At 37.9% G+C, this 25,525-nt stretch overlaps 1 protein-coding gene across 1 annotated transcript in view; it reads right to left on the reverse strand.

Annotated features, from left to right (window-relative positions):
* Window positions 1-25,525, reverse strand: part of dgkb (diacylglycerol kinase, beta) — a 696,992-nt gene that overhangs the window by 531,639 nt on the left and 139,828 nt on the right. The window contains exon 5 of the mRNA XM_028817172.2: window positions 873-1,023. Coding sequence (XP_028673005.1) covers window positions 873-1,023 — 151 coding nt within the window. The remainder of the gene's footprint in view (window positions 1-872; window positions 1,024-25,525) is intronic.

Genomic DNA, 25,525 nt, shown 5'->3' on the forward strand with positions numbered 1-25,525 from the left:
GACCTAAAACAATATGATGAAAACCCTGATACAGCAAGTATTTCATCATTTAGATACAATTTATATAGCCTAACCTTACAATAATCAATTTTTCCTAATTATTCTTAATCAATAAAGGATGTTAGACTGTTCAATAAAAAGCTTAAATGTGAAGTGTTTTTAATGAGTGGTGTTCTATACTCCTGTCTTTAACAGGTCTTCAGAGACCTCACCAACATTCATATGCAATAAGATTAATGATTTGCTTTTCAAATAAGGGAAATGTATTTTAGAAGTATGAGTTGATAAAATAAGATGCATGTATGTGAAAGCCAAATACTTACATATTTAACTGATCGCTATTTGACTAACTGAAAATTTCACCCTTGAGTGTACATTTTTATTGCTTATAAACCCATTCAAGGACAACATATGTAACAGAATTTTACTATAACAAATCTTAGTACTAATGTAAAATAAAATATACCATTTTATAAATTACTACAGTATATTCTTCATGATTTTTTATGTATAAAGATATATACTAATTAAATATTCAATATTTTACCATTGTAAATATAATACATAAACAATTTCACAGGTTTGCATTCCTCAAAGTTGAGACATCAATGGTGAATGGCTACAAAGATAAAATTATATGAGAAATATTTGTATTTTATTTGAAAACAATTATGGTTATCTTTTTAATATGCAATTACTAAAAATGTTTAATCTCCTGAAAGAAAAGATAAATAAAATCAATATATCATGAAAGTAGTACTTTTATCTCATTGAACAGTTTAGAATATGTAATACGTTAGTAGTTAAAAATTAACTAATATAAATGTGACATGCATTTTCAACACGCATGAAAGAATAGCTTCTTATCTTACCTCCAGCACGCAGAGTCTTTTCTGTTGTTGTGGGACTTCTATGAGAAAATTTGTTGCTGAATGACATAAAGAGATGTTGACAGAAATCGTCAGGCAGCTCCGTTTCTAAAAAAGTCTTCATGAAGAGTGTAAAGCCTTCATAGTCAATAGCCTACAATAATAATGTAATATTCTAATTTTAATACAATGCATTCCCTTGCTTGTATAAGGTATTCAAAAGCTATTGATAAAAGGTTTGAATAATTTTATATAAAAAAGTATATCTCTGCAAATCACATTTCCATCCTTCTGTCCATTTTAGTACTTGTTAAACCACTGGGTATTAGGAGAACTATGGTGGATTCTAGAGCAGCAGTTTCTCAGTGCACACACACAGATCTGCAATTTCAATTGTATTGAAAAAAGCTTTTCAAAAGCATTACATTGAACAACAAGAGGAACCCTATCTTTACAAACAAAGAGCATGCATGTCTATAGTGTAAATACAAAATGCCTGTCATGGCTTCAACTGTGACAGAGTCCCTCTGAGGGGATGGGATTTCTCAACTATATCTTATTAGAATGGGGAGTTTAAACATAACTAAAAGATGGTGCAGTGGTTGCGCTGCTGCTTTGCAGTAAGGGGGTTATGGGTTTGCTTCCTGGGTCTTCTCTGTGTGGAGAGCGCTTTGAGCTATATAAATGTAAAGAATCATTATTTAATACAGTTAAATAAATGCTTTGATGGTCTCTGTTTAAAAATAAGTAACATCCTTACAAGTAGTCCAAATAATTCCAGCTGTTGTGAATTATAGTGGTTTTAATGTAAGCATATTTAAAAACACATAAAATGAACATACTGTAGGCCGCTCAAATGAACTCACCTGTGACAAAAACACATAATGAAAACTTACAAAGTGAAGATGAATTTACTCTTTTAATGTTAAATAAGTATGCAATGACTCCAATCAGATGCTACACTTCATTGTCACAAATCTAAATTTCCTGAGCAAACACTCCCAAGGAGATAAAGAGGTGTTACTAAAATCTGGTTGCCAATCCATGCCAGGGTACTCCAGTTAAACAAGCTTGTACCAGTGTAAAGATCCGGATGAATTAAATGAAGAGTGTTGAAAGAAATTTTGTTTACCTACTAACTGCTCATAGTCTAGTATATAAAGCTCTTAACATATGAAGTGAAAAATGTGCAAAACAATTTAGAAAAAAACAGCAGGTGATAAGCAATATATATATACAGTAATCCCTCCTCGATCGCACAAAGGTGAAAATCCGCGAAGTAGAAACCATTTGTTTACAGTAATCCCTCCTCGATCGTGGGGGTTGCGTTCCAGAACCCCCCGCAAAAGGTGAAAATCCACGAAGTAGAAACCATATGTTTATATGGTTATTTTTATATTGTCATGCTTGTGTCACAGATTTGCACAGAAACACAGGAGGTTGTAGAGAGACAGGAACTTTATTCAAACACTGCAAACAAACATTTGTCTCTTTTTCAAAAGTTTAAACTGTGCTCCATGATAAGACAGAGATGACAGTTCCGTCTCACAATTAAAAGAATGCAAACATATCTTCCTCTTCAAAGGAGTGCGCGTCAGGAGCAGAGAATGTCAGAGAGAGAGAGAGAAAAAAGTAAACAAAAATCAATAGCTGTTTGGCTTTTAAGTATGCGAAGCACCAGCGGACAAAGCAGCTGCAAGGATGTACAATGTAAAGGTAGTCTTTCAGCATTTTTTAGAGGAGCATCCGTATTGTCTAGGGGTGTGAACAGCCCCCCTGCTCATACCCCCTCCGTCAGGAGCAGAGAATGTCAGAGCAAGAGAGAGAGAGAGAGAGAGAAAAGCAAACAATCAAAAATCAATACAGTAATCCCTCGCTACTTCGCAGTTCACTTTTCGCGGATTCACGACTTTGCGGATTTTATATGTAAGCATATCTAAATACATAACGCGGATTTTTCGCTGCTTCGCGGGTTTCTGCTGACAATGGGTCTTTTTACTTGCTTCCTCAGTTGGTTTGCCCAGTTGATTTCATACAAGAGATGCTATTGGCGGATGGCTGAGAAGCTACCCAATCAGAGCACGCAGTTAAGTTCCTGTGTGCTGCTGATTGGCTCAGCGACGGAGTGTTGCATTAACCAGGAAGTCTCATCTCACTCATTCATCATTAACGTGCTAATGCTTCAGGGGCCGTGTTCAAGCACCAACAGAAAATGCAAATGATTGCAGAAAAGGTAAAAGTTTTGGATATGCTGAAGGAAGGGAACAGCTACACCGCTGCAGGACATCGATTCTTTTTATTTAAAAAGGAGGAAAAGCATATAAGATCTACGGCCGCAGTGTCCTTTAACCAGGGTGCAAAACGAGTTGCAAGTGGACGTGATAAGGCAGTAGTCTGGATGGAATCTGCTTTAGGAATCTTTGCAACAAGGTCGACGATGTCATGACCGCCTACAAGCTGCTACGTGTACTTCGCTATACAGTAAGTGTAAACTTATCTACCGATTTCATTTTGCTTAGCAGTTGTCCCTGTTTTTAATAGAGTAAATGGTGGGTTGTAAACAACACAGGGAGGGTTTACAAATGTCCAAATACACGTTAAATAATTAAATAAATATAGTGTCCCTACTTCGTGGAAATTCAGTTATCGCGGTCGGCCTTGGAACCTATCTCCCGCAATAAGTAAGGGATTACTGTACGTGCTGTTTGATCTTTTAAATATGCGAAGCACAGTGCGGGAAGCATATCGCTTGACAAAGCAGCCATATGTAAGCCCAGCAAGGAAGAGAACAATGTGAAGGTAATCTTTCAGTGTTTTTTGAGGAGCGGCCGTATCCTCTAGGAGTGCGAACAGCACCCGTGCTCACAATATATCTGAGGAGTTTTATTTAATATGTAATACGCGCTCTGGTAGGGTAGCTTCTCAGCCATCTGCCAATAGCGTCCCTTGTATGAAATCAACTGGGCAAACCAACTGAGGAAGCATGTACCAGAAATGAAAAGACCCATTGTCCGCAGAAATCCGCGAACCAGCAAAAAATCCACGATATATATTTAAATATGCTTACATATAAAATCCGCGATAGAGTGAAGCCGCGAAAGTCGAAGCATGATATAGCGAGGGATTACTGTATATATATATATATATATATATATATATATATATATATATATATATATATATATATATATATGTTTTGGTTGAGATAATGAAAAGGCATAGTTTAAAAAGTATTTCTGAAGGTGTTTCTGACACTGTGCTTCTTTGGTAGCCTATATTAGACAGCAGGGTGAAAAAAAGAAATAATAATAATAATTCTTTGCATTTATATAGCGCTTTTCTCACTACTCAAAGCGCTTAGCAATTGCAGGTTAAGGGCTTTGCTCAAGGGCCCAACAGAGCAGAGTCCCTTTTGGCATTTACGGGATTCAAACCAGCAACCTTCTGATTGCCAGTGCTGAACCCTAGCCTCAGAGCCACCACTCCGCCTTGCAAAAATCAGTTTAATTCAGTCTTAGAACATTTATGTTTAGTCTGCCTTCATGTACAAATAAAATGAAGAGGGCAACACAGTTACCATCTGTTTACTTTTAACAGTTTATTTAAAAGTGTTTTGCCTCATTAAAAGGCACTTGATTAAATGAATATATGGCTGACAGAGAGGAATTACAGTCTATACCAAGGAAAAGGACAACAAAAGTTGTTTGAGAATTGTACGGGTCTGATTAAGGCATATATTTCATTACTCAGGTGGTGCCCGGCAGTATGTGCTTGGAAACTGTGAGATGTTTATCATGCTACAACATTGCTCACAGCATTAATGAGCTGATAAATGGGAGGCAGATCTCTGCTGGAGGAAGTCTTCTGTTGGAAAGTTGGAACAGCAAGGACTAGAGTCAGGAAAGCAGAGAGGCACGAAAGAAAACAATATAACTTAAAATATAATATATATAAAAAGATACACATAGTGTACATTGTAGTCATGTTGTGTTAAACTGGAGATCCCGGTAAACACCAGGCAGGTCCTGGGTAGGGATGTCTGGATACAGGCATTAGAACTGAATAGAAACCATGTCCATTAGTGAGATTCTCTGGAATAGGGCTGTGGAGAACTTCAATTGCAGGAGCAGCAATCTGTGACTTCTGGTACAGGCCTTTCTCAGAGTTCAGTCATTTGAAAGTCACTGTCCAACAATTATTCCCCATATGTAAGTACAGTAGTGAGTTGGGTATTTTAGTTTTTAGTCATATATCTGTTTACATATGTAGTTTCTAAATATTTTATTCCATTTAGCATTTTGGTTTTGCTATTATTATTAGTATTTCTATTGTATTTTATGTTTATTATTAGCATTACATATATTACATTAGTACTAGGGTGTTGTACCGTGTTAGCTTTTCTCTATATATATTACATTAGAAATTTTTCTTCTAATTGTTTCACAATAGTTCAAACATCTAGGAGTTATTGTCACAAAGAAATTCAAATATTTATATACATTTAAAATTTGCAAAAAGATAGAAAGCACAGCAGAAGATATTGATAAGTGGCCATCTGTTCAACTCTCTTCAGCTGTAAGAATTACTCTTATGATATATCCTTCCAAATCTCTGACTTGTTTTTAAGTGCATCTTCATATATATACTATTAAGTCCTACTTCAAAAAGCTTGATTTAATTATCATTTTGTTGATGTGAAATATGAAAAGACCATTATTTAAAAGGAAATATTGCAAAGATCTGAAGCAGAGAGTTTCATGACATTACCTAAACCTTTATGTTTACTACTGGGTTGAAAATATTTGTATTTTGAGACCAAAGAGATCAGTACGTAATGAAACTGCACCTTCTTGGTCAGCCATGCAAAGGTAATCTTGCTCAAATTCCTTCCCAAATTACTTGTTTTGTGGTCCAGTTGTCAATAACTACCATCACTTCACTAGCAGTCGGGTTGTGCATCACAGTTTAAGGTAGAGATGCTATTCTCTTCTGCTCCAGTGCATGAAAATACATTCAGTCATCTGTAACCTATGCAGCATTTACAGTAATTTATGGAAGGTGTAAAAGCCTTTCTTAGTAAGCTAATGTTCATGCTTTATCCATGCAAGTATTTGTTTATTTATGATAGAAATGCTTACATTTTAATATAAAGTTAAATAAATTACTACAAGCTATGTTCAAAACTACTCTCTTCAGTTTTGTGTTTTGGAAAACATTAAAAGCTAGTTATCATCCTGATTTCCCTGCTGCTTCCTTAATCTTACAGATGAGTTTGTGATGGAAAAAAAGAGACACTGTGGAATATCCTACAGGAAGCAACCTCTGAAAAGGATTTAGAGGATTATGTTGAAACAACAGTTTAATTGCCTAAGCAATGTGCAGAAGCTATTAAAAACTCCAATAAACTGTAGAATATAAATCAAGAGAAGTTATGTTCAGACTATATAATGCACTAGTGAGACTGCATCTGGAGTATTGTGTGCGGTTTGGTCATCACAGTACAAGAAAAACACAGAAGTACTTGAAGCTGTGCAGAGGAGAGCAACCAGGAGCATGTCAGGACTTAAGGACATGTCCTACACTGGCAGGCTCAGAGAAATAAACCTGTAATAATAAGCCTTGAGCAGAGGAGACTGCGTTGGGGCCCTAATCCAGGTTTTCGAAATTCTCAGAGGCATTGATAAAGTACATCCAGCAGAATTTTTTCAACTTAACTTTAGGACTAAAGTCAGAAAGCACTTCTTTATTCAAAGAGTTGTGAGATTCTGGTACAAACTACCAAGGCATGTAGTTGACTACCTTTAAGAAGTATCTGGGTAAAATAGAGGACAGTTTAATTATTAACTAGACAATTGACTGAATGGTCTCCTCTTATTTGCCAGATTTTTTATGTTGTCTCATTTGTCAGCTTTATTTTCTTATGTTCTTTGCATGTGAAGTTGAAGAATTCTACAAAAATCTCAGAGCATAGCATCCATAAAGTGGATGAAGCACTCGTGAAGATTTCTTGGGGGCATATTACTAAAGGTCCTCAATTTAGCCCAAGATCTCTAGTTGTTAAATTAAATAATCCTAATCTACTATCAATAACTCAGTAAGAAAGAGATGTGCTATAATATCTAAAACATAAAATATTCTTTGTAAGGAATGGTGCAAAGTGTTTTTAGACTCTTGCAGAAATTTACTGATGTTGTTCTAAAATATGCCTGCTGGGGCTTTGCCTCTGTTCTGCATTCTTTCTGATGTTTTAATATAAAAGAGGAGCCATTTTGTAATGGGCTGTTTGTTCATATATCTTTATGAACAAGATGTGGGTGGAGGCTGAAGTGTTAAGTATGATTTAACTCTCTTTTTTGGAAATGTTGTATTCATTGTATTTTTGAATGGATTATGTGTTATCTATTGCAGTATGGTGTTTAAGCTTAATATAAGTACATTTTTAAAAAGTAGACAATATTTTATTCTGAAGATTTTATGATTCTTTTTTAAATTAGTTCTTTACTTACAGAAGTAATGAGGAGAAGGAAGAAAAGAGGGAGCAATACTTTATCATTTGTAGTGTTTTCCAAAATAGAGGTAAATCAGCACCTTTACCAGTGGCATTTTTGGCTTGGAAATTCTGGTTGGACCATACCAAGATCTTGCTTAATGTATGCATACTTCTTAACTGTAATATCCATCCATCCATTATCCAACCCACTATATCCTAACTACAGGGTCACGGGGGTCTGCTGGAGCCAATCCCAGCCACCATAGAGCACAAGGCAAGAACAAACCCTGGGCAGGGCACCAGCCCACCGCAGTCACTACAATATTAAACTAATTAAACATTAAATTAGTAATAATATCACATAAAACCAGTAATTCAATGACATGCTAGTACCTGGACTGTCTCAGTTTTCATTGGATCATTGATACAGTACCCACTGACAAAATTGTCTTCTGACAAAATACAGATTTAAAGGTTAAGTAAATGGAAAGCCTTGCAAGCCTCCCACTGACCAGGAAAAAGTGTGGGATATGAAATTGAAATAACAAAAATTCAGCTTTAGAATGAAATGGCTTTGAAGCACTGTCCAGTAGCAGCACTAACCAACACAATGCCAGATGTTTGTGGCACTGTGCAAGGCTGGCAAACAATTGAGTTTTTTTTTCTCTCCACACCAGAACTCTACACTTCTTAAAGTGTGGGCATTATACAACTGGCATCTTTCCCACAAAGTGGATGAAGCACTTGGTGGCTTTTTTAATTTCATGCCATCAGGCAGTAATCCTCATCAGTGGGTGAAGATCAAGATTCTGCCTGGCCCCATTCTGATAAGTGTAATGTCTTATGCTCAATGCATTCCTGATATTAATCTTCTTTCTTTATTTTTAGATTGATGTAGCTGCCTTTAAGGAAGCAAATAGCACTGAAATTTTTGTACCTGACACCCAAGGGTAAACCTAGGACACTGCCAACAGAACAGAGCTAGTCCTTTTAATTGGAAAAAGGCTTTCAGAACCCAGCATAAAGACAATTTCGCATATTACAAAAAGTCATATTTTTTACATAAGAATTACACTGAGCATATGATTGGAAATTGAAAAAAAAATCTTAAGTAAACAAAGTTCTTGGTTGTTAATACATTATAATATTAGGTTACTTTACTGAGGAAAGCTTATCACAAATTTTACACAGCATTTGGTGGAGCTGTGTCCCTCTGGCCATAGTGTACATCCTTACAAAGACACCACAAGTTCATAGCCTGACTGATAGACGTATTGCTGTCCTTTAAAGGGGAAATTGAGAGTCTTGTTTTAAGATGCTGTTTGGAATGAAGTGTACTGGAAAAGGAAAACTTTGATTTCTGAAAGTATATATAGTTCAAATCATGGATGTGTATTGCTTCTCTACCTCCAAAAGTGTACAGTTTATTTAACCATAATTAAAATTAAGTTTAACTTAAAACAGATGTTTGCAGAAATTTGATGTTTACAGACATTGCATTTGTAGTCTGACTGGCGTATAATTAATAAGGCAGACAGCATATCAGGTTGGCTCTTAAAGTCCTGCTTTAAGCAGGTATCTCCAGTTTTTCATTTGTCTTTTTAACTGGTCTCTGACCTGTGGCATTGTACCTAAACTGTGGGAACAAACAATAATTACCCCAGTTTCTAAAGTTTCCAGGCCAAGCTGTCTGAATGACTATAGACCATCGGCACTCACCTCTATTCCAATGAAATGCTTTGAACATTTGGTGAAAAACATTTTAATGACAGAGACAAATTCTTGTCAAGATAACCACCAATTTGCTTACTGTGCAACCAGAAGTGTTGAAGATGCTCTGCTAGTTATCTTACATCAGATCTATACTTTTCTTGATCAGCCTGGTACCTATGTCAGAGCACAATTTCTGGATTTTTCTTCAGCGTTCAATACCATACAGCCTCACATACTGATTGGAAAACTGAATACAGTAATCCCTCGCTATATCGCGCTTCGCCTTTCGTGGCTTCACTCCATCGCGGATTTTATATGTAAGCATATTTAAATATGTATCGCGGATTTTTTGCTGGTTCGCGGATTTCTGCGGACAATGGGTCTTTTAATTTCTGTGTACATGCTTCCTCAGTTGGTTTGCCCAGTTGATTTCATACAAGGGACGCTATTGGCAGATGGCTGAGAAGCTACCCAACTTACTTTTCTCTGTCTCTTGCGCTGACTTTCTCTGATCCTGACGTAGGGGGATTGAGCAGGGGGGCTGTTTGCACACCTAGACGATACGGACGCTCGTCTAAAAATGCTGAAAGATTATCTTCACGTTGCTACCTTCTGTGCAGCTGCTTCCTGAAGCGACATGCTGCACTGGTGCTTCGCATACTTAAAAGCTCGAAGGGCACGTATTGATTTTTGATTGAAAAACAAACTCTGTCTCTCTCTATCTCTCTCTCTCTCTCTTTCTCTGCTCCTGACGGAGGGGGAGTGAGCTGCCGCCTTCAACAGCTTTGTGCCGCGGTGCTTCGCATACTTAAAAGCAAACAGCCCTATTGATTTGTTTGCTTTTCTCTCTCTCTCTGACATGCTCTGCTCCTGATGCGCACTCCTTTGAAGAGGAAGATATGTTTGCATTCTTTTAATTGTGAGACGGAACTGTCATCTCTGTCTTGTCATGGAGCACAGTTTAAACTTTTGAAAAAGAGACAAATGTTTGTTTGCAGTGTTTGAATAACGTTCCTGTCTCTCTACAACCTCCTGTGTTTCTGCGCAAATCTGTGACCCAAGCATGACAATATAAAAATAACCATATAAACATATGGTTTCTACTTCGCGGATTTTCTTATTTCGCGGGTGGCTCTGGAACGCAACCCCCGCGATGGAGGAGGGATTACTGTAGTATGAATGTAAACCCATTTATCACATTGTGGATTCAGGACTTTCTTTTAAATCGTTCACAGACAGTCAAGGTACAGGACACTTTTTAAAAAGTCATTCATTCAAACACAGGAAGTCCGCAGTGGTGTGTATGTATTATCACCATTACTATTTACTCTGTACACAAGTGACCTGAGACAGAAAAGTGACCACTGCTCCATTATCAAATATGCAGATGACACCATGCTCATAGGACACATATCTGGGGAGGATGGAAGCCACTATCTAAATATCTAAATACACTACCTGGTGTAATACAAACTCCCACCATGAATGTAAAAAAGACAAAAGAAATGATATTTGATTTTAAGAGACAGAAATCTGTATGTTCACCCATTGCTGTTTTGGGGAAGGAGGTAGAAATAGTGAATTAATATAAACTAGCCAACCTGCGGCATACCATACACCACATAATCAGGCCGCTTTTTAAATGATTTTTAAGCACAGGGAGAAACTTAACATTTGAAAAATCAGTAATGTAATAAATCACCAAGAAAAGTAACCTTGTAACAATGCACGGAACGAACCAACATACAATTGTCCGTGACTGAAAACTGGCGGACCGACGTAGCACCTTCTCCTCCAAGAGCGAGGGATCAGGGTGGACGGCGCTCGGGTGCGGAGGATGGAACGGGAGGAGAGGGGAAGGACACCCATTCCGCCTCCTCCGTCATGCTAGTCTGCTGATTTCTCGTTCAGTATGCACTGCCTGCTCATGTGCCCACCCCCAACTTGTCACCTGAGTCGTTTTCTTCTTTGCACAGTCCACATGCACCTGTGAGTCACATAGACTTTTCATTGTTGTTTGCGGTTTTGGCTGCTTTTCTATATATAATCCACCAAGTCACCTGACCATGGTAGTACCGAGGGGGCGGGGGTGTGTACAAAGGGCAGGGACGTAATCAGTGCGAACGAATGGCCCGCTAGCCAACCCGCGGTGTAGCATACGCCGCATAATTATGTATTGATGGGTGAACACTTCCTGAACGACACAGTTGTCCAAATGGGGTGGGTTTGTGGATACCACTGTGAGTGAATGAAAAGATGGAACTCTGAAGAGAGCAACATACAATTGTCCGTGACTGAAAGCGGGATCATCTGTGATGATGGAGGCCACGCTGGTGAAAGTTACTTCGTCGGTAGGGATAAGTTTCAGCACTTGTTCATTAAGGTGTAGCGAGTTTTCGTTGTTGACACTTAATATAGCTTGCGTACTGAGTTGTTCCAGAGTCACAGTTGAGAAACACTTTTTTAATGTCTTTTAAGCACAGGGAAAAAATTAACATGTGAAACATCCGTAATGTAATACTTTTAATACTTGTAATGCTTTGCAGTAAGGAGACTGTGGAAGATTTTGGGTTCGCTTCCTGGTTTCTCCCTGTGTGGATAGCGCTTTGAATACTGAAAACACCGGTATATCATTGTAATGAAGTATTATTATTCTTATACATCCAGCGCTCTCTCTCTCGCGCGCGCGCCTGTATGTGTGTGTGTGTTGCTCGCTCTCTCTCTCTCGCTCGCTGCATGTGTTCCTGCAGGCATACCAGTAAGTGAAGGAAAAGATGGAACTCTGGAGAGAGCAACATACAACTGTCCGTGACCGAAAAGTGGTTTTGGCAGATACATGCACATCTTTTTGTAAAGTTTGGCCCTGTGCCTTATTAATTGTCATCGCAAAGGCAAATCTAACAGGAAATTGTCTTCGTGTTAAAGTAAAAGGCAAATTATCTGCGACAAACAAACTGTTTTACATGCTGCATACCAACCCGCGGCGTAGTATACGCCGCATAATCACTCCGCTTTTTTAATGTTTTTAAGCAGAGGGAAAAAAATGAACATTTGCAAAATCCGTAACGCTGCTTTCAGTAAGTACAATGCACACGCGTTTAATTTGTCGGCCACTTTTTGCCAGCCGTCTTTTCTGGTTTGGGCTGCTTTTGCAGTGTTACGCTTGTGCATATTAAATCTTGAAATCCTTCGAGTAACTAATTAACTAACTAACACCCTCCACCCAGCTTGTGTGAAAAAAATGCGCCCGTTCTTTCATCGTTTTGTTTCAGCCTATCAAAGACTTGCTGATCATGTTTTCTAGACTCAATATACATTGTCTTTTCACTCAGCGCGAGGGGCGCGCATTCATCTCGGATTATTATATCCTGCTAGACTAATCTGCTACATGGCTGCGTTTGAAAAACTGACTTATCCCTGATGAGTTTCACTGGCATTAATGATTAGGAATCTGGTTGGAACAAAACCCTGCATCCACAGGGGTTCACCAGGACCGAGTTTGGGAAACACTGCTGAACACAGACAAAACCGACTCAGGTGAGGAGTTGGGGCGGGCAAAGTAGTTGCAGCTATTGATTATTCAGTGTTGTTTGCCTGGGTGTCTGATCTGCGTTGACTGACATGGCTATTTTCTGCGTATCCCATGGTTGTCTTTCAGCAGTGTGAATGCCTCAAGAGACAGGGCGTCCTTGTGTGGTGAGTTGTTGCAGTTTGTGACCACGTCGCCGACGTTTTCCCAATGTTGGCAAACAAAGCCAACAGCCATGTTGCGAAGTTTGAGAGCAACAGTTTCGTCAATGACATTTTTCCAAAAAAACCTGACTGATAGAAACAGTTACTTAATGCAGGAATTTCTATAACTTTGAAAGAAGTGTTGTTTCCATGAAATACATTTGAAGCGGTAGCCATGGAGGGCAAAAGAACAGTCATCGTGGCTCACAGCTGGATTTGGACAGCAGCACAGACCAAAGCGAGTATGTGTTTGATGAGCTGTTCAAGTTGGCAGGCAGTGCTCTGAGGTGCGTTCCCGATCACGTGGGAGGAGGGGTAGAGTTTCTGGGAGGGGCTTCGTTGTTCCTTTCCCGTGGTTTTCGATGGTGGACGTGGTCGGGTGTCGCAACCGAAAAGAATAATGAAAAGTCAATGTGGCTCAGAGGTGCATGTGGACTCCTAGCACAGACGAAAGGGACTAACTGGGTGGTCGGTGAGTTTTTGCGTCCGGGCACATGAGCAGGCAGTGTGAATGCCTAGACAGCAAGGGAAGATGCGGGCCGGGGAAAAAGGAGTGTTGGTGGGCGGGGAAACGTCTTCCGTGTTCCTGCAGGACCATCTAAGAAGACGCATGTTTGTCGCGGATGTGAATTGCTGTATGTAGCGTGTAAAACAGTTTGCTATGGTGCACGCGGTCGAGCGTCGTATCCAAAAAGTCAACGTGGCTCAGAGGTGCATGTGTACTGTAGCACAGACGAACATAAATGATGGCGTTTTTTCCGAGTCGTCGCATCCGAGTTGGTGGGCGTGGCTCTGCAAGTTGTCGTTGTATCCAATGGTCTTAGAGTTGGTGGGCGTGGCTCCTTCCTGCGTGCTTTCCATGGGTGGCTACTTGTCGGCGGCTTAGTGAATTATATATATAGATACTTAGGAACTAACCTAGATAACAATCTTAAATCCAATACAAATACACAAAAAAAATATTCTCTAAACGCAGTCAGCACTTATTTCTCCTCTGTAAACTCAAACTATTTAAAGTAGACAAGGACCTCATGTTGTCCTTTTATCGCGGTATGATTCAGTCTATTATCACTTTCAATTTCATTGCCTGGTTTAGTGGTCTAACAAACTGCTAAAGAAACTAGAAATAATCTCAACTGACAGACATCCATTACATGTAGAACTTAACTTCAGTAAAGCTTTGAAATCCCACAGAAATCGCTCCAGAAATTACTGTCTTCCTACTGCCATATGACTTTTTAATAAGAAATATCGGAGAAAATGATTTAAGGTTTGATATGTATACTGTGACCATTTTTGTGTAAATATGTACTATCAAATTGCCTCACTTAACCTGTCTTGTCTCTATTTGTTTTATTTCTTTGTGTCTTGTTATTAGATGCAACCGAGAAGGAAAATTTCATGTATTCTTGCGTAAACATGACTAAATAAAGAAACTTTGAACCTTGAACATTCATACCAATTGGCACATTATATAACCCCAAATCAGAAAACATTGGGATGGGATGGAAAATGCAAATAAACAAAACACAGTGATTCTTAAATTTACTTTGACTTTAATTTCATTGCAGATAGTATGAACTCAAAGATATTTCATATTTTGTCTGGTCAACTTCATTTCATTTGTTAATATACATCCATTCCTGCCTTTCAAGTCTGCAACACATTCCAAAAAAAGTTGGGACAGGGCAAATCAGGGCCAGTAATGAGGTAAAATAATTAAATAATGATGTGATTTCAAACAAGTGATGCCATCAGGTGGTTGTAATCATGATTTGGTACAAAAGGAGTATCCACAAAAGGTTGTGTCTTTCTTTGATGAGCAAAGATGGGCAAAGGATCTCTAGTTTGTCAACAAATGTGTGAGAAAATTATTGAAATGTTTAAAAACAATGTTCCACAAAGGAAAATTGGGATGGATTTGCATATTTCTTCCTCTACAGTGCATAATATCATTAAACAATTGAATGAATCTGGAGGAACTTCATTGCGTAAATGGCAAGAGCACAAGCCTAAGCTGAACACCCGTGACATCAAGAACTCATTCACAGCTTATATAACCACATGAGCAAGGGATGACTTTGGCAAACCTTTGTCAAGCACTACAAAAAGGAGTTATATTCAAAATTGTCACTTAAAAGTTTACTATGCAAATCTGAAGCCTTATGTTAACCTTGTCCAGATGCAGCGTCAACTTCTCTGGGCTCGGAAACATCTGGGATGGTCCATCACACAGTGAAAACATGTATTGTGGTTAGACAAATCAGTATTCCAGATTGTTTTTGGAAGAAATGGCTGCTGTGTGCTCTGCACCAAAAATGAAAAGGATCATCCAGACTATTATCAGCAACAATTCCAAAAGTCAGGGTCTGTCAGGCTATGAGTTTGTGTAGTGCCATTGGCAAAGGTAATTTATACTTCTGTGGTGGCAGCATTAATGCAGAAAATGACATTGAGATTTTTAGAGCAACATATCCTGCCTTCAAGACAACATCCTTTCCAAGGATGACCATGCATTTTTCAACTAGACAACGTAAAACCACAAACTGCACACATTATAAATGCATGTTTGCAGAAGAAGAAGGTACTGGACTGGCCTGCCTGTAATCCTGACCTGTCCCTAATAGAGAATGTGTGTAGAATTTTGAAATAAAAAATGCGATAACGACCTTGTGCAATTCCACATCTTAAGACATGTTTGCAGGAAGAATGGGAAAAAATAACATCTGAAACGTTTCATCGCTTGGTATCCTTTGTGCCAAAACATCTTGTAAGTGTTGGCGACATTAAAGAGTGGTGAATGCTTTACTGTCCCACCTTTTTTTGGAATGTGTTGCAGGCCTGAAATTGAACGAATGAAATAAAAGTCAAGGTAAATTTAAGAATCGCTGTTTTTTTATTTTTCTTTGCATTTTCCATACCGTCCCAACTTTTCTGATTTGGGGTTGTATACTAAAACTGAAAACCTGGGCAGAACCTAATACATTAAATATCTTTGCAATATTATATAATGTGGAATATATTCATGATAAAAGTATTGATTATAAAAATTCTACCGCTTAACAACAGCTGCAGGGATCAGAATTACAGTAAATGGTACAATGCAACTAAATTGGTTACAAATCAAATGTATTAAGGTCACATGATAAATATGGGTATTAAAAGCTTCTCACAAGCTTTAGAAAGTCTTTACAACAATAACCATAATGACTTTACTGATTCATAAAACAAATAACCCATCACAGCACCCCTGAGGCTGAACTTAACATTGCCAACTCTGCTTCATAACACACTGCAATCAATCTATAACATTTAGAAAGACACAGCTTTAAGGCCCAAGAGACCACTATGTCTTGCCCAAACTCACTTGTTAGGTTTCCAGGCAGCAATGAGATCAATTTAGTTTCATTGAGATTGTGTCAACATGTACACCTTTTTCTAAATGACTTCAGAATTCCAGACAGTAATCTAGCAGTGTGTTTTGCTGGCAGACTTTTATCAATAGCTAGTGTGTATAACAGATACTTAATATTACCTTACATTTATTAGTGACACTTGGCTATTCCTGTCCTTTACCAGTTTATTCGAAAATGTGTAAATTAAGAAATATTATACAAAAGTGAAGAATTTCTGCAGAAAAGCTCCCTAATCATCGACTGCACATAGTATACATTATTTTTCTTGTAGTTTTAAACTTTATTGATTTATTTATTGAAGCATCCAATCTACATTTATATAATCTTATTGTTGTCTGTACACGCTGTTGGCCGGATTCAGCATTAACGTTTGTGATGCATCATCTATTGGAATGTATTTTGTAATGCATCAAGTAATTAAATGTGATGCATGTTTTCATTTCAACAGATGGCACATTACAAACATTAGCACTGCTGCTGAGAATCTTACACAAATGTCTGTATAATTGAGACATCAGGCAAGCTGTCACTCTACCTTATAAATGGAAAAAATATGGAGAATAAAAGAGAATGACAGAGAAAGTACTAATCTCATTTTAGTCCATTAAACATTCTTGTGAGCTGCTCTTATTCATGTAGAAAAATGAGAGCAGGAATAATGTGTGCAACTAAATAAAAAAATCTTTTAACAGCTATAAAAGAGACCACACTGGCCTCTCAGGAATTGAGTTGGAGACTCCCATAATATCAGCTACTTTCCTCTGAATGACAGTCGATGTGTTCCAATATGATTAGTCATTCCTTTATCTGCCTTTTAAGGTTTCCTATCTTGTTTGTCTATTTAAATTTCCTTTAAAAGGTCATAATGCCAGCTGTAAACACCATCTGTTGGAAAGAAAAATCCAGTGCATCTTATTAATACATGCAACAAATGCTTTGGAATGGGTGTGTGGAGAATGATGCCTCTGAGTAAGCATGTCACAAGTGACGTTGTAGGTATTGCAGACTGCAAGTACACTCTGTTCAACTCATTTCAATTAGATGATGCTTCTGCACTTTGATTTAAGTGTTGGAGTAGTACTCCACTGGTCCAGCTAATGTTGAATATTAGACTACAGTCATGCGCCGACATACGGCTCCATTTAGGATAGACCATTTGGCCGTATGTCATACTGGTTGTGTGTTGATCACAAAGTGTACACCTTATTGTAATTGAGGCTCTGTGGGCCTGGTGTGGGTCATTGGTATGCACACTTAAACTGCTGGTATGGAATAACACAAACTGTTCTTCTCAATGACTGAAAATTGGGTCTGTGTAAGATAGTGTTTCTCAACCACCGGATCGGTCATGCATTGCTGTTTTTGGCTTATGAGTGGGTCAGAGTGGGTTGCGGTGGCTCGCCTAAGCAATCACCTGCGTTCCATGACATGGTTCCCCATTTCTTAGTGAGTTTGTTTCACCAAGGGGGGACCCTGATTATGCTGGTTTCTCCAAAAAAGGAGTTTGCAATTACTGTTATGGGGTTGTCATTGAATTTAAAAAGGTAAAACTGGGGTGTGGGACCATAAAGTTAGAAAAACACTGGTGTAAGGAAGGCGGTGTAGGCTGAATACTTAAGAATTAGCTATGTGGAGCAGTGCCGATCAAAACAAACCTTAAAGAGCACTCCAAGTGTCCGAAAACATATGTGACCATATGAAATAATAATAATAACGAAAGATTTATTACTGTGGATGGTTTTTTACCAATTTCTGGAACATAATTAGCCTTTTGTTTTCCTGGGACACTTGGTAGTAAGTACAAATCGCCTCAACTCGGTTGGACATAAATCAGCGTATGATTGTATTACTGTATATGATAGATAACACATAGTGTATCATCCTAACTATCTAAAAGGAAACATGTATACTGGACACAGATAGTATTCAGCTCCTTTCACTTTCTGCACACTTTATTCTGTTGTGTTCAATTTTAAATAAATAAATTAGTCATGTTTGCGTATCAGTCTTGTGGTAAAATGCATTTAGAGTCTGTGGTGGTATATGTGTTTTTAATGAGAGAATTTGCAGAGCCCACATTCAATGTAGACGCACACAGGTTAGCCAATTTCCTAATTAGTGGTCTGGGGTTCGTAATTAAGGCGCCTTCATGCACAGAAGTATAAAAGGGGCCTGAATAGGAAGACAAGGAGGGAAGAGAAATAGAAACAGAGAAAGAATGAAAAGAGACTGTGGCAGAGCCACTGTGGCAGGAATGGGGTCAGGAAGATGGCACCCACTGGTGCAAGCAAATGGCATCATGGGGCAGGGTCACTCATGCTGACTGCCTAAGGAGCAGAAGCAACCAACCACTTTGAGTGACAACCACTGAATGTCGAGGTATGGTGACAGAAGAAGGGAGCAGGGCTTGCAGGGTATCCTGCTAAATGCCAAGGGATGATGGCATGGATACGAGCCAAATTAAAGGGTGATTGTGCTTGCTGGTGGACATCTCCCCTTGCTGAAGAGGGCTAAAATGGTGATCAGAGGAGATGTCAATATTAGAGGGATGCACCAAGGCTCATGATGGTGTTTATTGACAGCTCCTAACTGCACTTTAGCCTTTGACTTTAACTGCTTGGATTATTTATTTATATATTAATGGAAAAAAACTACACTGCACTTTGTGTTTTGGAACTGTAAAAGCACCAAGCAATTTTACATCTGCACTTGCTGTGAAATGTCTCATCATTGCTCGGCTGATCCTCTGTACATAACTATCAACAACCTGGGTTGAAGTTGGACATGCCAGCTGAGGACACCCAGCTATAACAAATCTACACTCAGTAACCCATAATGATAAAGTGAAAATATATTTTTCAAATTTGTGAAAATTTTAAAAGTGAAATCTTTCATTCATCATTATTCATTATTTTGTTGAAGCTCCTCTGGCAACAAATACAGATTCATGTCTTCTTGGGCAAGTTTCAACTATCTTTGTACACCTGGATTGGGGCAGTTTATCCCATTCTTCTTGGCAGATCCCCTCAAGCTCTGTTAGATTAGATGGGAAGCATCTTTAGACTGCCATTTTCAGGTCTCTTTGCAGATGCTCTATAGGGTTTGTGCTTGGGCTTTGGCTCGGACACTTGGGCAGAGTTTGTCATAAAGCCTTTCTAATGTTGCCTTGGCTGTAGGTCAGGTCATTGTCATGTTGAATGGCGAACAGTTGGCCCAGTCTGAGGTTGTGTGCACTCTGCAGCAGGTTTTCTTCAAGGACCTCTCTGTATTGGACTGCAATCATCCATTTCTTAATTCTGACCATTCTCCCTGTCCATGCCGTTGAGAATCTCACCCATAGCATTATGCTGACATCACCATAGGGAAGAGATTAGGCAGAAGGTGAACACTGCCTGGTTTTCATCAGAAACAATGCTTGACATTCTGCCTAAACAGTTCAATGTTTGTCTTATCAGAGCAAAGAGTTTTTTTCCTCATGATCTTCGCGTCCTTTAAATGCCTTTCACCAAGAATGTCTTCCATCTAGCCACTCTACCATAAATACCTAAATGATATCATATTACTGAGATGGCTATCATTGCAACAGGTTCTCCCACCTCAGCAGGGAGTTCTGAAGTTCTGTTAGAGTGATCATTTGGTTCTTGTTTACCTCCCTGACCAAGGCCCTTCTTGTCCTGTTACTCAAGTGTGGCCACACAGTCAACTCTAGAAAGAGTCCTGGATGTTCGAAACTTCCTCTATTTCACAATGGAATCCTGGGAACAAACAAAGCTTTAGAAATGGATTTGTACCCTTGCACTAATCTATGTCTCACCACAGTTTGATCATGGAGGTTTACAGAGAGTGCCATGGCTTGTTTTTTGCCGAGACATACAGTGACAATTGCAGGACCTTATATACACAGGTGTGTGCCTTTCTAAACTAAGATTAATACAAGATTAAAATGTTCTCAGGCATGGTTTTATTTTTAGTAAATTCCATTGTATATATATATATATATATATGATCATTTTTAAAAACTTCCATAGCTTAACCTGTACTTTCCATGATTGGAATTGGTGGCACATGATGTTTACAAGTTTTATCTGGTTTTCATGTTATTGCTCTAATATATGCACAGTACTATTAATCAACCAGCCATGCGCTGCCCTTTCAATGTCTGGTGAGGTGACTCACCATACCATTCACTGCTATTTTCTTCAGAAAGCATCCCAAGAGAGAAAAATGAAAGCAGCTCAAGCTAACAGCCATTTTTTGCAGATGACTTTTAAATTCATTTTGTCAATCAGTCAGTCAGTCAGTCAGTCATTATCCAACCCACTATATCCTAACACAGGGTCACGGGGGTCTGCTGGAGCTAATCCCAGCCAACACAGGGCGCAAGGCATGAATAAACTCCCGGGCAGGGCGCCAGCCCACCACAGAAATTCATTTTGTTCAATATGTAATTTAAGAAAGCTTCCTTGATTAAACAAACACTTTAATGCAATTTGCAGTAAAACAGAGTAACCAGTAATTCTGATATGGAAAGAAGACTTTTTGTACAAGTAATCAGTACGAAGTTTTAAAAGACCATAAAGTCAAAGATAAGAAACATTTTATTAATTAGCAAACCACCTTATCAGGAAATATAACAGATGTAATAGAAGTGAAGATATTTGATTGATGCATTTACCTAAGACAACATCACAATTTTATACATACTAATGTATAAAATACGTGTTTTTTACATTTGCAGCATAGGTAGGCTAAGTAAATTGCTCAGGGATATATACAATATGTGAAATACAGTGGTGTTGTAAATCACTGAGTACCCATTAGTAGGTTAGCAAGAAAATATGTTCAAATACAAATTCAGTCAAAGATCACTGTTTTTATGTATCATGCTTTACCCTTGAAAATGCTAGCTTCTGACCTCCATGCTTTTATCTAACTAGAGTTGCAGTGCTGGTCTGTGACAAAGTGGCATTTGTTATTTTTTGTTTGGCCTAACTATGTTCGAAAACAAAGTTCTTTGTACATTTAATTTTTAAAAATATAAGCTTAAAAATGCAAATGTTCTCAACCAAATGTTTTGTGGTTACTTGGTAAATATGGGTATTAAAAGCTTCTCACAAGCACCTCTATGACAAGTGAGATGGTGGCTTCTGCTCTCCCACAAATAGGTGCATTTGTGACAATGAAAGTATCTGTTCTGCAGGATCCTGGTAAAGAGAACATATGCACATTTCTTTTGTTTGCATGTTGTACTGTATATCCATGCATAATGCAATTCATCAACTTAAGATATATTTGTACTAAATAACAGCATTCTCAATAACCAATATATATCGCATAGTAGCAGAGTAAAATGTATGTGGTTTGCCAACATCTGAGCTCTAAAGTGGTCTCCTTTTTACCAAGGTATATTTTACACACTAGGTCACACATTAAGTCAATGGAGGTGGTTGAAGGAACAACCATAGGCACTACCCCACAATGCCTGATGTACTCTTGTATATTTATCGTGCTTTGCCATAAATAAATAAAAAATAAATGCATGATTGATCATAGAATATTTTTATAGCAATTTTATACTAATTTCACTTAAGGAGGAGTATGTCTGTGCACTGTTTGTCTGGAGTTTGCAGTTTTCCTTCGGTATCCTAAAGACATGGAAGTTAGAATACTGAATTGTCTAAACTGACCTGCAGTAAATGAGAACAGGAATGTTCTCTGTGATTGACTGACACTCCTCCAGGGTTGGCTCCAGTTTTATAGCTGATGCTGCGAGGAGAGGCTGTGGTCAACATGACTGTATAATTGGATTAAGTGAGTCTGAACATGAATGAATGAATGAAAAAATTAAAAAATTAAATATAGTCCATGGGTAATAATAGTTTGCATTCAACTTTATATAACAATATGTAAGTTAGTTATTATGCACAATAGAAAAAAATACTAATGGTTTTGAAATCTTTATATGTATATCCTAATTATTTGAAATTCTGTATGTTACATACTTTATAAGGGTGGAACGATGGCACTGCTGCTTTGCAGTAGAGAAACCAGATTTCACGTCCCAGGTCCTCCCTGCGTGGAGTTTGCACGTTCTCCCCATGTCTGCTTGGGTTTCCTCCCACAGTCCAATGAGATGCAGGTTATGTGAACTGGTGACACTAAATTGGTTCTGGTACGTGAGTGAGTGTGTGTGTGTTTGCACCTGATGGACTGTCGCACAAAGCAGAACTGTTTTTTCCTGCCTTGTGCCCTATGCTAGCTGGGATAGGCTCAGGCATTTCACCGAAATCCTGATCTGGATTAAATGGATTAGAAAATGACATGACATACTTTTATGTTTACATAATAACAAACACTTTTTGTTCAAAATTATAGTTGATTTTTCATTCTACTGAAATTTTGGAAGATGCAATATATACTGAATGAAAAGTTCCACCAGCTTTGTGCTCTTTAAGGTTGTATATTGAAAATAGTGCAAATGAAGATATTTTGTGAATCGTCAATAGCAAACATTGCTATGGCATTGATTTTACATCTGTAAAAGCTACATACCGAATGTTTAGTTATTAGTTAAAACTAAAACAGATTAAAGCTAATTATATCATAGGAATTGTGTGTCCTTAAAATTTAAAAGTGATTTATCCAAAGATATTTGTGTTAACAAGTAATTCTATATCGGCCCCATATTAATGAAGAGAGGACAAGAGTGCTCTATCCAGGGCTGTATCCTAACTTACATGATTAAATTCCTGTTTTGTATTTTATACATTATCTTTTGTTTTGGGTTTGGTTTATCTTCCAAATGACTGTAAAGGCCATGTTATAGTATATTATATATACAGTATATATATATATATATATATATATATATATATATATAAAAAACAACGTTTGTCTGAATGTCTGTCCACTTTTCACAACTACTTAACGGATTGCGGTACCAATTTATTTGCGCGAACCTGAGAAACACGCAGCGGTCTGGGGCCCTCCTCAATCACACACCAGCCTCGGGGCGTATCTTACATCCACTTAGCTAGTGAAGAAGAGAACTACTTAATGGATTAGGATTGGGTTGTTTTCTATAATTTGCTTGAACATTCCAGTTGATTTTGTGACTTCTGTCATCGCGCTAAGAATCATAGTTTGCTTGCAGGAGTGATATATTCATGCTAATCCAAGACAGAGGCTGTGGGCCAAGGGGAGAGGGAAGAGTGACGTCAGGAGTAGTGCAGGGCCCTCCTCACTGTCCTGTTTCACTAATATGTGGGCAGAGACGCAGGGGGCAGCTAGTTATATAATAAGAATGAATACATAATTTAATATATTTGAGGACTATAATTGTTTTTTAGACAATGCAATTCAGTTATTAAATAACCAGATTTAATCATATCTATTTTGAGATCCTTGGACTCCTATTTGGCAAAATAGCTAAAGGATTTTACTCTGTTTTTTCAAAAGTTAAGATGCATTAATTTTTCATGAACAATAAAAATTTAAATCTTTCTAATGCAATATTCATTTACAAATGTTCAAAACATTTAAACCAGAAGTAAATTACAAAAAAGAACAGATGCATGTGTTATATGAAATAATGCAGGTACTAACAATTTTTCCCATTGGGATTAAAAAAAAGATGGAAAAATATTAGAACAGCAGATAAATTGAAAAATGTTTTCTGCAATTTAATTTAAATTCTGTCCTAACTAGATGAGCATATAATTTGCATAATATTCCAGAATCTCTCCTTACCATGCAATATTGAGTACTGGGTTTGTGTGGTCACATGAGGTCCACATCACTTTTTGACTTGCTCTTTAAATGGTTGCAGAATTGTGGTATTGTCCCTAAGCTCTGGAAACAGTCAGTCCAAGGTTTTCAAGCCAAGCAGACTGAAAAGACTGTAAGTATGTAGCACTCACCTTAGTTTTAATTATAAGCATTGAACATTTGTTGAAAAGCGTCTTAATAGCACAGACTAAGCCGAATAGCAACATTAGTTTCCTGTGCAAACAGAAGGGTGGAAGATAAACTGCTTGATACCTCACATAACATCAAGTTTTTTCCTTCCATACGTGACCTGGTACCAATGTCAAAGTACTATTTCTAAATTGTTTTCTTGATTTTTAATATTGTTTAGTGTCACATTTTGATTGACAAATTGAACACTATGAATGTTAATCTATATATTGTACTGTAGATTCAGGATTCTGCGGTGGGTTGGCACCCTGCCTGGGATTGGTTCCCTGCCTTGTGCCCTGTGTTGGCTGGGATTGGCTCCAGCAGACCCCCGTGACCCTGTGTTCGGATTCAGCGGGTTGGAAAATGGATGGGTGGATGGATTCAGGATTTTCTTTTAAATCATTCACAGATATTTAGGATACATATTACTCTTTGCAAAAGTATTTATTTACCACAGGGAATCTTAAATCTTGTATTCTGTCTCCTTCACTATTTAGCAGATCCCAGATACACATTAAAGAACATTGTTCCCTTTTCAGGTATGCAGATGACACTGTGGTTACAGGACACATATACTGTATGAAATGATGAAAGCCAATATGTAAATTAAATGGACTAATTATTTAGGTTATACAAGGACAACCATCCTTCTCTGAAAGTTAAAAAGACCAAACAAAGTGCACTTGAGTTTAGGACACAGAAATTCGTACATTAATCTCTAATTGCTCTGAGAAAGGAAGTGTAAATAATGACTGAATGTTAACACCCAGGAACGTACATCAGTAATAATCCAAATTAGGATGACACTATAAAAATTTTTGTGCAAGAAAAAAGGTGCATAGTAACATCATAATGGCCTTTTATAACCGTGATCTATTTTCCCATAACTTTCAGCTTCATTGAATGGTTCATCACCACGAAAATGAAATTTAAATAAACTCCAGCAGGTTACCAGACAGGCAATTAAAATTATTGGAGCTGATGTGGATGACCTGATAAGACCTGATAACTGGGAATCATCTTAGTTGATGACAGCCTCCCTTTATGTGCAACACGTCATCAGTAAATCATGGAACCCAGTCACTTTAAAGTCTCACCTACAGTAAACTACTCCTTGAATGACTTTCTTTCCAGTACTGTATGGTGTTTTTGCAAAAAGCATCACTGACAGTAATCAATCTTTAAAGAATATGGTGTGTGTGTGTGTTCTACAGTTGCACAGCCCGTATGTCTTGGAAAATATTTTAAATTGGCACAAGATGCTATCAGATAATTATTTGAAACTGATCTGTATTCATGTTTATAAATGTTGCCAATGTTTTTAACTTTTTGCAGAAATGAAGTCT

This window comes from Erpetoichthys calabaricus, chromosome 13 (assembly GCF_900747795.2).
Source record: "Erpetoichthys calabaricus chromosome 13, fErpCal1.3, whole genome shotgun sequence".
NCBI classification, from domain to species: domain Eukaryota; kingdom Metazoa; phylum Chordata; class Cladistia; order Polypteriformes; family Polypteridae; genus Erpetoichthys; species Erpetoichthys calabaricus.